General features: G+C 43.7%; 2 protein-coding genes across 5 annotated transcripts; both read right to left on the reverse strand.

Moving 5' to 3' along the window:
- Window positions 1-462: 462 nt before the first annotated feature.
- Window positions 463-4,801, reverse strand: LOC133888675 (protein PSK SIMULATOR 1-like). Of its 4 annotated transcripts, none has more exons than XM_062329005.1 (13): window positions 4,115-4,801; window positions 3,681-3,994; window positions 3,127-3,452; window positions 2,943-3,035; window positions 2,762-2,852; window positions 2,580-2,673; window positions 2,204-2,301; window positions 2,049-2,118; window positions 1,870-1,973; window positions 1,431-1,547; window positions 1,282-1,358; window positions 1,136-1,177; window positions 463-1,033 (listed from the first exon to the last, which is right to left on the reverse strand). In XM_062329005.1, the coding sequence occupies exons 1-13, from the start codon at window positions 4,134-4,136 to the stop codon at window positions 796-798; spliced, it is 1,686 nt and encodes a 561-aa protein (XP_062184989.1). In that variant the 5' UTR covers window positions 4,137-4,801; the 3' UTR covers window positions 463-795. The 4 variants fall into 4 exon arrangements, with proteins under 4 accessions (XP_062184989.1, XP_062184988.1, XP_062184987.1 ...); XM_062329004.1 differs by having other exon boundaries at window positions 2,204-2,313; XM_062329003.1 differs by having other exon boundaries at window positions 1,870-2,118; window positions 4,115-4,800.
- A 1,288-nt stretch (window positions 4,802-6,089) lies between these two features.
- On the reverse strand, window positions 6,090-13,779 carry LOC133887705 (uncharacterized). Its single transcript, XM_062327675.1, has 8 exons — window positions 13,387-13,779; window positions 9,082-12,343; window positions 8,379-8,502; window positions 7,927-8,012; window positions 7,574-7,812; window positions 7,329-7,415; window positions 7,112-7,211; window positions 6,090-6,714 (listed from the first exon to the last, which is right to left on the reverse strand). Exons 2-8 carry the CDS (start codon window positions 12,292-12,294, stop codon window positions 6,433-6,435), a joined length of 4,131 nt encoding a protein of 1,376 aa, XP_062183659.1. The 5' UTR covers window positions 12,295-12,343; window positions 13,387-13,779; the 3' UTR covers window positions 6,090-6,432.
- Window positions 13,780-14,550: the final 771 nt, after the last annotated feature.

A 14,550-nucleotide genomic window follows, 5' to 3' on the forward strand; every position in this document is an offset into this window, starting at 1 on the left:
AAAGTACTAGTCGGCATTTGGAATACCGACTAACAGATATACCTGTAATTTCCTATTTTAAATTATATATTTGCAATTTTCTAATAAAATATTATTATTTTAAAAAAATCGTTGCTTAGTCGCACTAGACCACGCTTAATCCTCACTGTGCGCCATGCGATAGATCTCGGGGCCACGCTTAATCCTCACTGTGCGTTATGCTATCGCAAGAGCGCCGCCTTGCCTGTTCAAGAGGGAGGCAAGTTTTAGTACCGTACCGTGGAGCTAGGCAGACGTACAGCTTCTTAAGGGAGCCAGGACACACAGCACACGAGGAAACTCGTGCTGTGCTGTGGAACCGTTTGCGGCATGCACACTTCAACGACTCATATTTGTGTCGTAACTTTTTTTTTTCTCGTTCTCAACGGGACAGCAAACAAGATTACTACGCGTAGCACAGACGAAGGCTGGGGAAACACGAACACATCACCCAACATTTTGCTGCTTCTGCACATACATGTGCGAGCAGAGATTCATATTTGGTTCTTATGCCCTGCGTTAATTGATATGCTGTACGTTTCCTTTCGTACAATGTGATTATCATCACACAACTGCACTTATAGAATAACCTTCAGAATACCCAACAGATCAAAGTAAAAGCTATTCTTATACTAGACCTACTTAACTGATGTACCAAATCACAAGCATGCCCGATTGTGTCAGGACACAAAAAGAAAAACGCACGTCCGCCATGCCAAGAACAACTCTAGTTTCCATCTACAACCTAGCAAAGACGAAACCAACCAATGAAATGGATCAGAAGAGATCGGTGTTTGCTCTTTCCGGATAACAGCTGATGGCTTGATCATTTTGGTTAGATAGATTGGTCATTGGTCTTTGCATTATTGCGTTTGCCGGCCGGTTACTCTGGCTGACAAGGTGATGAAGCCAGACAACCAACTCCAGAATGTAATCCTCAGTTCTTGCCTTGTCGGCATGGTAGAGCGTTTCGATGGGAACTGCTTGGCCTGGTCGTCTCCCAACTCTCTCAGTCCTGAATGACATAGTAAATAAAACGCAACAGGAATGTCAAATCTTAGAAGAATTTTCCCTGGCAAAATGCATGGGTAGAGCATTGGAAAGTAGTCGGCCTTACCCTGCTTTTGCCCATTCGCTAAACCTCAAGAAGCCTCGGGCACTGAAGTAAGCATAAAAGACAGTAGAGACAATTATGATACATAAATCTCAACATAACTGAATTCAATCCTAAAGCATTGGTTTGATGTAAACTAAGTACAGTACCAGGTGGTATTGATGGCCATGGGAACAAGCCATTTCAAAGTTTTCTCCATCGTAGCCCTTATTTGATCAATAGTGAGCTACATAAGAATTCAGGGATCAGAATGTGAAAAGTTTGCTGATGTGGTTCGCTTCTTCTCTAGCTGCATTACCTCCCGAGGCACCGAAGAAGTCCTTAATCTATTTGGTAGAGCCGACCTGACCCTTGGTGGCAGTCCCTGGTAGAGGGCATCTCTTGTACTTGCCGGTACATATCCTGATCGAGAAACCTAAAACAAACAAAGTTCTATTATATCTTGCCTTGCCTTCAAATAGCAGCTAGTGAACATTGCTGAAAATCATTTACACTCTTCTGTATTCAGCCATTCTTATGTTCAGAAGATTTTCTCCTTTGTTTTTGGATAAGATCCATTTATGAAAGCTGTATATACAGGTAATGAACTAGAAGTCCTGAACATAATACCCATAATGATGAGAAGGTGCTGATGGAGAATAATAATTTTTCCACATGATATATGATACAGTGACAAAATCAAGCAAATAACTCAGAATCTTGAGTTGGCTCAACATAAACAATGTGAAGGAACTTACAATGCTGTATATCTGAATGATGATGTTTGCATAGTGTAATGCAAGCCCGGCAGGTCCTAGCCTTTGACAGTTCACCATTGATTTGGCACTCAATGCATCTCCATCTATCAATACATTACGAGGATCAGCTGGCACTATGTTTGACTGGTCCAACAGGAGACATTGGGCCATGGAAGTACCAGACGATCCAAAAGTATTATTGATCTCAACATGTATGTAGTGCACAATGTCTACAAGCTTCTCAACTACCTGTCACGAGAAATTTATGTTACAAACAAAAATAGGACAGGCTGACATAGTATACAAAGTGAATTATACAGTAAAAGCTACTGACTTCTTCCAATGTCTTGGACCAGAGAGATCTTTTCTTCAAGCTCTTCACATAACTCCTTTGGGTCTTCAACTCTAGTCTCACAATTTGAATATTATCTCCTGCAAAGTTATCTGATTATAGTGTCAATTTTTTTGATGAAATAGTGCCAAAATTTCAAAGAACTGCAGCTACATTGACATAATGAGATGGGATTGGGTTCAGATAATGAAGTAACGAAACAAAAATATATTTGCCTCAGCTTCCACAATCCCATTTCTTTCAGTTAATGGACACGGTGCACAATCGTAATTTGTTTAGGTTACGACATGAAACAGGTGACACAAAGGCTCCACAATTTTTCATGAATAGACATACAATGTTATAAATAGCATCATACCTTTCTCAAATCTAACTGAATTCTCCTTCCCCTTTAGCTTCAAACTGTATTCTTGCTCAAATCTATCTAATGCATGCAGCTCGTGGTACAAATCCTAGAAAAAGAAAGCAAAAATTAATTAAAACAAGAAGACAAGAATTCGTCCCTCAAAAGATATCTTTAGAGAACAACACAGTGCTCACAGTTGTACGTTGAACAAGAGTCATCAACTTTTGCACCTCTGCTATTGCTGTTTCTTTCAGTTGCTTCTGAGGTGCATTTTCTGATTCTAATCTAGACACCAAAGTAACAAACGAAATTAAAAAACACTCATGTCCATTTGTATAATTCATTGTTGCATGTCAAAATATGAACAATGCTTACTTGACAAAATAGCGGTCCAGGTTATGCCACTGGGGGTCTTTACAACGGTTGCCAAACCTGACAATCTCTTGGGAAAATATTTTCAACTCCTCCCTGCAAATATTAGCCAGAGTTCACAAAACAATTATAGGTCAAGGGGGGTCAGAAAGTCACCATGGTAACTGACGACAATCATCCAGTCTACCTTTTGTCATTAGCTGCGATTCGCATCAACTCACTCATGTCATCGGAAATCAAACTCTGTACGCCTTCAGAAGGAAGCACCACTTGTTTGAAGTATGTGACAGTTTCTTCCGAGAGAGATTGCATGACACTGGCACCTTTAAGTATTGTGTTGGCAACCTCAAAAGCAAGAATTGATATCTTGCACCCTTTGGTCTTCGCCCTAGAAATAAAGCCACCATCTGGGCTCAAGGTCGTCATCAAGCAGCCTAATGTGTCTAAAATCTCCACTGCTTTGCCAAATCCAGACATGCTGGCTGCCCCAAGCATCGAACCCAGTCTAGGAACCTGCTAAGAAAGGTCAAGGATTTCAGGGGATAACACATTTCACTAATGCAGCAAAGCTAAAATCATGCAACATTGGCCAAGTCATTCGTCTGAATCAGGACACAAATCAGCACAAAACTAATTTGAAACATAGCTTAAGAGTTACAAAAACCGGTAGCCTATCATTAATTCAGCTAACAATAACTGTATACGAAACGAAAATCCATTAACTTTTTGTCTACCACTTGCCTTGCTCGTTCCATTGCTTGGCCTGTCTGTCCTCGACTCAGACAACCCCATTTTGCCAGATAAAGCTGACCCTTCCGATGTTGAAGCGTGCAGCTTACTAGCCTCGGGAAGAAGGAAATCATCATCCATGGAATGGAGCATGCTGGATTTCCAACTCAAATCCTGCTTTTCCATCTCCATGGATTCCTCGACACCCTTAGTCTTCTGTTTATGTTTGTGTGGAAGACTCATCGTGTCACCGAGTTCGCTGAGGCCATCCGCAGCATCCTCGAACCCCGCATCGGCGATGCCAACGAACCTTCTTGATCTCAACACTGTCAAAGGTAATATATATCACCATGAGAAAACAAAAATCTCTAACTACTCCAGCTAGTCCTACCTTGTGACAGTTCAAATTACCAAGAACCGATAAAAAGATATACCGGTACACATACCGTAGCAGCCGTTGCAATCCATCCGCGAGAAGCCTGCTTCCGCAACACAGGCATCAAGGAACGCTCCCGAGAAACCAAGAATCGCCTCCCGGTTACAGAACAAAACATCCGCAGATGCCCCACGCCACCCGACGGCGCACGGTAGGTGCTCGACGGAATGCCCGCCCGAGTCAACGGGGCAGGAAAGATGGCGCCCTCGAGCCAAGGACGGAAGAGAAGTTGCGGGAAAAAGACCAGCCAACCGAACCAACAGAAAAACCCCGCGCACAGGAGACGCGCCAAGAATTAAGAGAAAAAAGATCGGATTTTTGCAAACTTTTCAAGAGCGACGATCCGCAATCGGGTGGGGAGAGGACGGCCTCGGTGCTGGACCTGGAGAAGTGGGATCTAGAGATCTAGAGGGGGGTGGGATCGCTCGCCGCTTGCGGAGGGAGATGGGCAGAAGGGAGGGGAGGCAGTTTCTTCAGGTATTTGTTTGTTCCTTTGCTTGGGCACCAACCGGACACGACAGGCGACAGGCAGGCAGGTAGGCTGTCGATTCGATCCGGATGGCCGAGTCCACGCGCTGACCCTGCATTTTTTTATGCGCGCGCGCGTGCGATCGCCTGGCCTCGAGGTCTTTGCTGTTGCACAGCCAGCTTCGAGTTGCCATTTGCATTTGGTCGCCGGACTTGGCCGGCATGAGGATGATGGTTTCTGGTTGGCCAGCCATTGCTTGTTGCAGATGAATATTGCTCACTTTTCAGCTCACCTGCTGATAACTACAAAGTGGGGGTCACGTTCTTGGCACTTGGCCCACACCTGCTGACTTAAAAATTTGGGTTGGAAGACTCAAGGCCAAGGGTATTAGTACCCAATTCTTGGCCCCAGAATGATCATTTCCATTTCTCATGTCATGTCAGGACACAGGAGTATTGTATTATAGTCTAGTCATCACATCCTCTTTTTCTTCCACTCATACCGGATCTTGCCGAATGATACTGTTGGTGCGTGCATTCTGATCTTCCCCACCTTAGAAAGCAGTGGAAACTAGAAAGAGTGGACACTGACGACCATTGTAAAAATAAATCTGCACTTCAATGTCTATGGCTTGTTGTTTCTGGTCTTGCGTCAGGGAACCCTTGTAAAAATAAGCTCTGCCATTGGGTATGCGGTCCTGGACTGCGGTATGGCTTGCTGTTTCTGGTCTTTCGTTAGCGAATCAGGTCTCTTGCGCACCGGTATAATAAAGTTCGCAATGGACACAAGAGGGGTGTTTCACATGTCATCACAGGTCCGAAGTTCGCGTATCAGTTGACTTCGACAATGTGAAAGGGACTGATCACATATATACATTACTTGGGACCCCATTTAAATAGCTCAAAATAAATCGCGAAACACATATATTTGTACATCTACGATGTCCCTGCAGAGGAGAACGCAGAGAAAAGGTATTTTATCACCGACAAAGTTGGTGATATACCTAGGATAATCACTATTTTGGATTGGATCTGTACATGGTCTTTACGAGTAATCATCCATGAGGTATAAGAACCCTAATATGCCTCCAACTTGGCAATCTATTAACGAGATCTATAAGTGAAGGCGTGGAGGTTGTGGACAAGACTAATTCCACCATCCCAAAATCCTAACCGCCACCTCCATGCAACCTCCTCACCTATTCCTAGCCGGTGCGCGGCACACTGACACATGATGTTCCACCTTTAGACGAATGGATACCGGTGCTGATCAACGATAAGGACGCGAGGAGATGTTCAGTTCGTGTAGAGATCAACTACTTTGTTTACACTGGCACACATAACATTGAACCAACTCTTCTGCTGCTGCGCTACGCGTCTAATGGTAAGCAACGTCCACAAAATTTCATGTCTAAGTCTATTCTCTGGTAGAGAAATGCACGGCAGCATCGTGTCAACATTATGCCTTCAAGGTTGAAATTTCAGTCCAGGGGGTGAACCCTGGGCATAACTGGCTCTAACACAGTCTAGTTTTTAGTTTTCTCATACAAGTTCGGCCTCGGTCCGTCGAAGGCCGCCGTTAACATCCCTGGGATTCTCGTCGACAGTACCATGATTTACAGAATTCTCCTTACAGTTACATTTGCTAGGGCTACCAGCTGAGGGAGGGTCTCTGCACAGGGTGAAGTGATCTTCAGAACTCCTGGTTTGTCAATGAGGTTTTCCATTGCGCAAACCAGCGTGGAAACTTCAGATGTCTGACGTTGCTCGGTCTCGACAACAGGAGTCCCTGCTTGATGGTCCGCTGCTATCACCAACGACTGATCACGACATGAGGGGCACTCCATGCTGTCCACTGTGTCATCTTATCGGCACACTATTCAAACCGGTGCGGTTTCTTGGCATGCGTGAGTAAACTTTGAAGGGTTTAGGGTTCGGCAGCTCAACATTATCATTACCTGAACATCCATACAGGTTCTTCTTCAGCAGAACAGTTCCTGGAATTGAGGCCAGCCTGACCTTACTTAGCTTCTTCTTGTCCGAATCATCTATTTCTCTGAACCCAAATGCCGATGTCCATCTATCCACGAGGTGCGGAATTGCTGAGAGAAGCAGCATCTCCACCTTCAGAGATTTGAGCATCTGTCCAGAAAGAAATCGTCCAGGTGCAAGTTTAGAGGAGCAATGTAACTGCTATGTAGTAGTGAAGAATACAAATAATATCTCTTGCTGTTCGATAAATAATTAAAATGTTCTGAATCTCGTAAATGAGTAATGCACACTTTCCCCTCATAATTACGTGACATCTTTTATCGGTTGTGATCGTCCAAAGACTTCAGATAGACTAAGGAAACGAAATGCTCTAGACAGTAAATCATTCGGCAGATGGTAGACATACAAACATACAGGCCAACACTCAGCTAATTAAAAGGATAAGTGGTGGAATAAGTTTGACATGATACTTTTGCACGACAGTTTTAAGAAAGAATCCAGACAGACAACTAAAATATCAGCATCTACTGCTCTACTTGTGACATACCTCCTCAATGTAATCTATGAGGCGCCTGCACATTCCCTGTTGACGATTCTCTGTACAAGTAGCTATTAGAGGCATCTCTGCAACAATTGTACCATGTAACCTGCATCAACATCTACGTTAACCCCTAATGTTCGCTCCCCGTAGTCTATTAATTTAAGGTTGGATTCTGTACTCATAAAAAGGTCGTTAAAATGTCAGACTTCTTTTCACATGATACCTGATGGATGCGACAGATATGATGCTGTCATCATTTTCCAAGACTACAGTATAGAATCCCTTGTGATCCAAATGTACAAAGTCAGACCTAGCAAAGGAATATAACAGTGCAAATAGAGATATTAGGTGAATACGTAAAATTTCAGAGAACTAAGATAACAAAATCAAGTGACCACACAGTTAGCAACCAAGCATGTCAGTCAACTACTAATTGATCTAGAAGAGAGAGAAGAAAGGCTGTCTCACCTCCAGTTATATACTATAGAGGGAATTATGTCTATCCCTGTCCTCGGATCTAAGATAGGCAAGAAGCATTCTTCCATAATACTCAAAGCAATCATTAATTTCATGTTGCATTCTGCCATGAGAGCTATCTCCGCAGGTGCACAAACCTTCTGATCACCATTGTTACGAAGAATGGTGCAAGAGAGACCATCATCAATGTGGTCAGGCACTCCAATATGAGAACGGAAGCGCGTACAAATCTGACAGTATCAGAACAAGACCAGTCTCATTCAAGTAAACATTTCTGCCATCGTTGACAAATACACTGCAGATCTTGATAGTTAAAGAACAGGTAAAGTTCTTTTGAAACATACCTGCTGGCATCTTCTTCCACAAAACCAGGCACAAGGTCCACCTTCTTCATTGCACAAAACCTTACCAGATACGCATTTTACGTGATCTGGAGGAAATGAATCGGTTAATGAAGAAGCAGGAAACAGGTTGCATTTATCTTTTAACACAGTTGTGTCTACTAGGTCATGTACGGGTACCATCTTGTTCCAGGCTTGGTTATTATAAGGAGTAACTGTATTGCCATAAAAATGAACTACTCAAGTTAAATTATTGTTGCCATATTATATAAGCAGACCATCATAAGTTTTGTGCCTATGTATGCTAAAATTCTAATTCAGCAATGCATGAATACTGTGCTAATAAAAACAAACAATAATGCATGGATAATGATACAATATGGATGGTCTGAGAACAATCTTAGTGACAAGACAGATATTTAAGATGGCAATGAAGATGCAGAGTGCGACATTACATTGGCGTTCACACTGCGAGCATTCTAAAGCTGGTAGGGAAGTTCTGAGCTCCTCTGGATTGGCCACTTCCCCACAAATATCGCAAAGGCAGCTAGAACAGTACCAACTGCCATCTGGAATATCCTGCAGGAAAAATATAATACAGTAGGAATGATTCAGTAGCAGTAATAAAAATCTGCGCCTTACTTTGTTAAAGATGGTAAGGTAGACAATTTGTAGTGATTTTGTTAGTACAGATAATTATGCAAAACTAAATGAGTGCTATATCAATAAAGTGAGATCTTATATGTAAGCTGTGATGGTAATGCAAAATATTAATACCAGAATGCTACAGAAGCTCTGTCATACACAGGATGGAACTAGTACATCTTTGACCCAATCAGTATAATTCAGATCCATTCCAAAGCAAATGTAGTAGTGAGTAGTGACTTGCTTTTTGCAATGGCATTACACTGCGATTAGCCGATTAGCATGGTAATAAGCAAACATGTGTAGGATGAGTAGAAGTGTTATGACATCCTTTGTTTTGCTAGATTACAGCAATGACGTAGCAATTTCTGAAACCAACATTTCAACTGTATGCAGGGATCAAGAGTACATATAATTCGATCCCGACTAGTCATTAGTTATTTTTTATTTTCCCAAACAATACGTCTGGATAATTATATATTTTATTAAAAGAGTGGCATCAGGATAACAAACCTGACAAGGCAAGCAGGCTTGATGGTAACTAGCAGGACAACTGTCACAGCATATCAGTTCACCACCATCGCCACATAATCCACAGGTATCATCGTTTCGATCTGCTTGGAGTGACATAGTATCTTTTGCACGCTCTTTCCTCACCTTATGCTCAATAGACCATGCTTGAAGCTGACAAAGACTGTATGATTTACCCGAACCCAAGAAAAGATTCAGAGATGGAATTTCTAGCTTGAGACCTGCATGACACTTAAATTTGGACATTGTAAATGTGGAGCCACAGCACCGGCAACGAATGCCGTTCTTAGTTATATTTCCATCCTTTAACACAATTTTGCCTCCTGGCCCTCGATATTGAAGAATATTTACTCGAGCAACAATGCCCATTTCAAGTAACTTGTTCAGCACCGTTCTTGATCCTCCAGAAAACTTCTTCCTGTCACCTTTCTCTTCCCTCTCCCAGCGAGAGCTTGGAAGACACCTGAAACCACGTTTCTTTGTGATCCTTCGATTAAACTGATTCCTGTAACGTGCAGTCAGCTTATGTATTACAGCTGTCATCAGAAGATCATCATCATCAAACTTGCATTTGCGAGACCATGCATTCCTTTGCCTTTTGACATCCGTTTTGAATGGTTCTTCCGACACGTACTGCTTTGAAGGTTCACTGCTTTGTTCTCCTTGATCCTTGCCATCCTTATTCTCGGGTAGTAGATTCAAAGGAACCTGCTCAATGATTTCTGTACCTGTCTGTTCTTCTTCATTGACAACTACAGGACCAGTAGGGTTATCAGTTATATTGTCCATATACTGACCCACACAATTACTTAAAGGAGCATCATTCACTTTCTGTTTCTTTCTATTGACATTGTCTTGGATATCTGCAATCTTTTGGGGCCTTTTTTGCCCCCTCTTACTTGAGCCAGATTCTGATATTTTCTTGTATTCAGATGTTGATGCCTCGTTCTCTATGTTCATTTCACCATAGCGTTCTGACATCTTTGACTTTGGTTCCAAATCAGCGGCGTAGATCAACTGCCTTGGAGGCTCTGGGTTCATTACCGTCCAACAAATTGGAGAACCCTCACTGTCAAGGTATAAGAAACCCTGTATCAAGCTTGCCTCATAAACCGATGTGTCAATGTCCACCTGCATGTTAGTGCCCATGGTGTCATGGGAAACATTCAGGAAACTCAACATCTCTTGGCTGCATGTACTGTTGTTCATGAAAGATAGAGTCCCGTCTTGAGGGGACACAAACAGTACTTGTGGTTCTGAGATCACCAATGCACTACCGGTGGCTTCAGATGTTAACCGTCCTGCTGTTGTTGGGTCTTCCAGTCTCATCTTATTAGCTTCCAAGTCTGTACACTTTTCTGATAGGAGGGATAATGCACCAGAGGGTTCATTCCCTGGATCTTTATTTGCCGTTTGGAGCTCACGGACAACCGCAGCATCATAATGTTCATTATCAATTTCATCTTTAATAGCTCCCAAGTATGCATCCTTTTCTGGTGGTAGTGATGCACCAGAAGGTCCATCTCCGGCATCTTTATTTGCCGCTTGGGGCTCGGAGACAACTGCAGCATCATGTTGTTCATTGTTGATATAATCTGTTATGCCAATTAGCATCTCGTCAACCTCCTGAGAAAACAGTATGTTCTCTCCGAGGAGCATCTCATCAAGAGGATTATCTGCAGAATTGTCCACATCGGGAATTGCCGTGGTTTCATAGCCATGACAACTCGGATCTTTTGTTTGAACATTTTCAACCAGGTGACCTGAAGCTGAAGAATAATTGGGTGGGAAGTATAATGGGCCATACTTGTCTTCAGCTTGCAGATCCACTATAGACTTGATGCACGGAAGTTCCTTTTTCCTGCTCAAACAAGTTTGCCTTGAGCTGAGAAGAGCTGTTGCATCATGGAGGCCCATGACTATACGATGAGCTGTGCTTCTTATGCTTCTTTCATTTATTTCTGACATGCACAATGACTGTTGATTGGCTTCATCTTCGCTAGGGTTGTTTGTACCAAAAATAGAAGATTGTTCGTTACACAAAGAATTTCCTTCCTTGTCAGGGTGACCACCAGTTTTAGAGAGAAGCAGAGGCAGAAGACTTTTTTTGCATGACCTGAGATATGTATCGTTGTAGTTACTTGTGTAGTTGACCCCAAGTTGCCTGCTTGCATTCTTGGCACTCAACATCTTACACTCACTGCGACTAAGGAATGTAACGGTGCTGTTCATAGCTTTCAGTGCCACTCCATTTTTCAGAGCTGCAACCTTCTTATCAATGCAAACCACTGCCATGAAAGGATCAAGGAGCTGCCACTGGTGGAGGAAAGACAGAGATTGCTTCGGCCGCTGGACCTCATACTGTAAGCATAGCAGTGTGTTCTTCAAATCATACAGAAAGTCATGCATGTTGAGCCATTCCTTTCCATAGTCATTTGACTCGTTCCCATCAAAGCTGGAGGAATTCATAAGCAACCACTGACCAAAGCATTTCCATGCCCTGGGAAGAGAAAACAGGCGCATTACATTGTCAGGTGCCTCATAGACGTGATCAACCTTACTCTTGTTCCCTCTTTCCTTGCCCTCGATTTTCCATCCGGCATCCATCATCAGAAGATGTGCGTGAAGGCGGAGATGATTCCAAAGCACTCCATGGCCGTATCCATCCCTTCGCCGTCCAACACTGCTAATGTCAACCCTCTCCAAATCCAGAGTGCTGCAAAGTCTTGCTCTCTCGCTCCTGCGAGTCACCACCCTTCGCGTGTACACCCTATCAATGGAAGGAGGTGTCAACTTCACCACAAGCTCAGAAGGGCCGGCATCAATAGAAGGCATTGCTTTGTGCGCCTGCTGATCGGGACTAGAACAGAATGCATGGTAGCTTGATAAGTTGCCAGCAGTGAAGGACTCGACTATGCGACAACGCCCCGTTTTATGATTGGAGGTAGAGGTTGATGGTGTGCTAGATCTTGTCACTGCCTTGCCTGCATCTGCAGTCTGTCCACTGCCATTGACATGATGATCGATTACTCCATCTGTGCTTGTTAGACAGAAGACACCCTCAAAGATCTGTCTTTCTTCCCTGGAACCATCAAATGCGTCTTCTGTCAGCTCCGCGACTCTCTTCCCGAACAGCATTGTCGCGATATCCTCCTCCTTCATGCCTATTTCCACAAACAAGTCTTTCCCATCCATCCTGCTGATTACCAGCCAGCTCGGTTGCTCTGAACAGGCACTTGTTACTCTGCAAGGAAGTAAGCATCACAAATTACAGCGTGGTAGATGCAGCGTTGGTAAAGTATGGTACAACCAAAACTAGAAAAGCAATCATACTGCTTTTAAGGAATAAACATTGGGACATACATCAGTTTACAAGGCTGACTGAAAATTGGAAAAACTAAAGCACAATCAAAGCACATAGATTTGCAATTTCATACTGAACAGTGCAGCGTGAAACCGTTGAAACAATACTAAAGCAAATAAATAGGCACAATCAAAGCTTGACTAGCAAACTCCGACACACATTGAGCCACTATCAATGTCTTGCAACATACCATGCCACTATGCCATCATGACTGGTCATCTGGAAATCCAAAGTTTTGCAATTCCGAAAATAGGAACCCGTACCAAATCTGTCAACCTATGGAAGCATGACCAAAAAAGAAACTTAAGAAGTACTAAACTACAGAACCCAGTAATCATAGCATAGCAGCTGCATTGGTCTCCTCGCAAGGATATCAAAAAAACACTGAAGACAGTAGCACTGAAACCACATAACACCAGAGAGTCGTAGACCCTGAGATAATCTTACTGAACATCAAATCCATTCAATGCTGAGCAGTAACTTTTATCTGAAATTACCTTAACTAACACAGAGGGTCCATTCTACCACTGCGTTTTGGGCGGCAGGGGACATAAACCATGAATGAATCGGGAGGTAAAAATGGATTTCAAAGGCGCAAATCACTACCACTGAGAGCTAAAAAATCCACTGGAACCTACATCCACATGCAGCAAGAACTCGACCCAACATTCCACCGCCCAAAGTTCTTGATGAACATTCCACTGGCCCAGATTCTTAGAGAGAGAAAAGAAACGAAAACATTTCACCCGCCCACTGTTCGCACCAACAGATCAATCCTCCATCTCACGCCCTGTATGAACCACGACACTACAGCGTCTCCCCAATCCAAGAACCCACCCGCATCCACCAACAGAGATCAAGACGAGATTGTCCAGGGAGAATCGCGTTGCCAGGTGAGGATGGAAATGGAATGGAGCACTAACCGAGAAGAGAGAGAAACGGCGTTGCCACCGGCATCCCTCCCCTATCCCCGCCCCATTGGAGGTGTCGCCAGGCAGCCTTTTCTCTGCATCTCACTCACTCACTCACTCGACACCCACACCGCACTCGACAGTAATGGCACTCCCTCTGGCTCTGCTCCGGGGCGCGCGCACAAATCTCTTTTACCTCCTCGCGGAGGGGAGCGGCAGAACCGGGCAGAGCGCGCAGACGGAGGCTGCTGCGTGTCCGTCCGTTACGTGCCTGCGCCCCATGCAGACCCGCGCGGCTCCGGCTCCGACTCGTACCGTCTCGCTGGCAGCCTGGGCCCCGCGCTGAGCCTCAGGGTGCCATGGCTTGATGCGATGGGACTCGCGGGGGTTCCATTAAGCCGTGTACTTGTGTGTCCGCCGGTTGAGCTGGAGATCAGGAGGAGATGGACACTTGGATGCATGCTGGGTTGGGCGCCTGGCTGCTCAATTGGATGGATCATGGATGCGACCAGGGGCGAAACTAGAGCTGAAACAGGGGTGCATCACTTTAGCATCGTGTTGCCCTGTTAAGTCATACGGATATATCGATACTTATATGATAATATAGTATTTTCTAAAAATATACATAGGTAAGGGGATCAACTCATTGCATAGGTCAGGGTGATATGAGGTTACCTAGACATGAAACTATATATTTATTAACTCATTGCATATTTAAGGTTGTAATGGTCCAGCAAGAAGCTCATATATGGTTTTTTTTCAACTCCTAGTACACCTCTATACGTGCAAATTAATGATGTACATGCCAAGATGACACGCCACATCTTGTAAAACATGCAATTTCTATCAATAGTAAACATAAAAGAGGTAATTTACCAAACAAAATTTGACGTCAACAAATTTGAAACATTAAATCTAACTGAACCCTGCAATAATTCATCAAATTGGAACACTGGAGCACAACGTTATTCTCTTTACTTGATTCAATTAAGTGAGATGTAGAACGAAGAAATTGAACGAATTAGGAGACTTGCCCTGGACAGCCTGCTCCATGTTCCCTGCTGGCTGCAACGATGCTCGGCTTGGGTGCTCCAGCGGTCCAACGACCGGGACCGGTGCCTAGCTACAGAATTGAAACATTGTATCTTGCTAAATTAAGAGCGTTGCTTGAAAGAA

Source organism: Phragmites australis, chromosome 13, assembly GCF_958298935.1.
Source record: "Phragmites australis chromosome 13, lpPhrAust1.1, whole genome shotgun sequence".
Classification (NCBI taxonomy): Eukaryota; Viridiplantae; Streptophyta; class Magnoliopsida; order Poales; family Poaceae; genus Phragmites; species Phragmites australis.

Coding starts and splice junctions, on each gene's coding strand:
- LOC133887705 (XM_062327675.1), bottom strand. CDS start 12,294: ATGGATGGGAAAGACTTGTTTGTGGAAATAGGCATGAAGGAGGAGGAT. Junction 7,416..7,573: donor TCTATAGTATATAACTGGAG/GTGAGACAGCCT, acceptor TTCCTTTGCTAG/GTCTGACTTTGTACATTTGG. Junction 6,715..7,111: donor TCATAGATTACATTGAGGAG/GTATGTCACAAG, acceptor CTTTCTGGACAG/ATGCTCAAATCTCTGAAGGT.
- LOC133888675 (XM_062329002.1), bottom strand. CDS start 4,136: ATGGATTGCAACGGCTGCTACG. Junction 3,995..4,114: donor GGATTGCAACGGCTGCTACG/GTATGTGTACCG, acceptor TACCTTTGACAG/TGTTGAGATCAAGAAGGTTC. Junction 2,674..2,761: donor CTCTTGTTCAACGTACAACT/GTGAGCACTGTG, acceptor TTCTTTTTCTAG/GATTTGTACCACGAGCTGCA.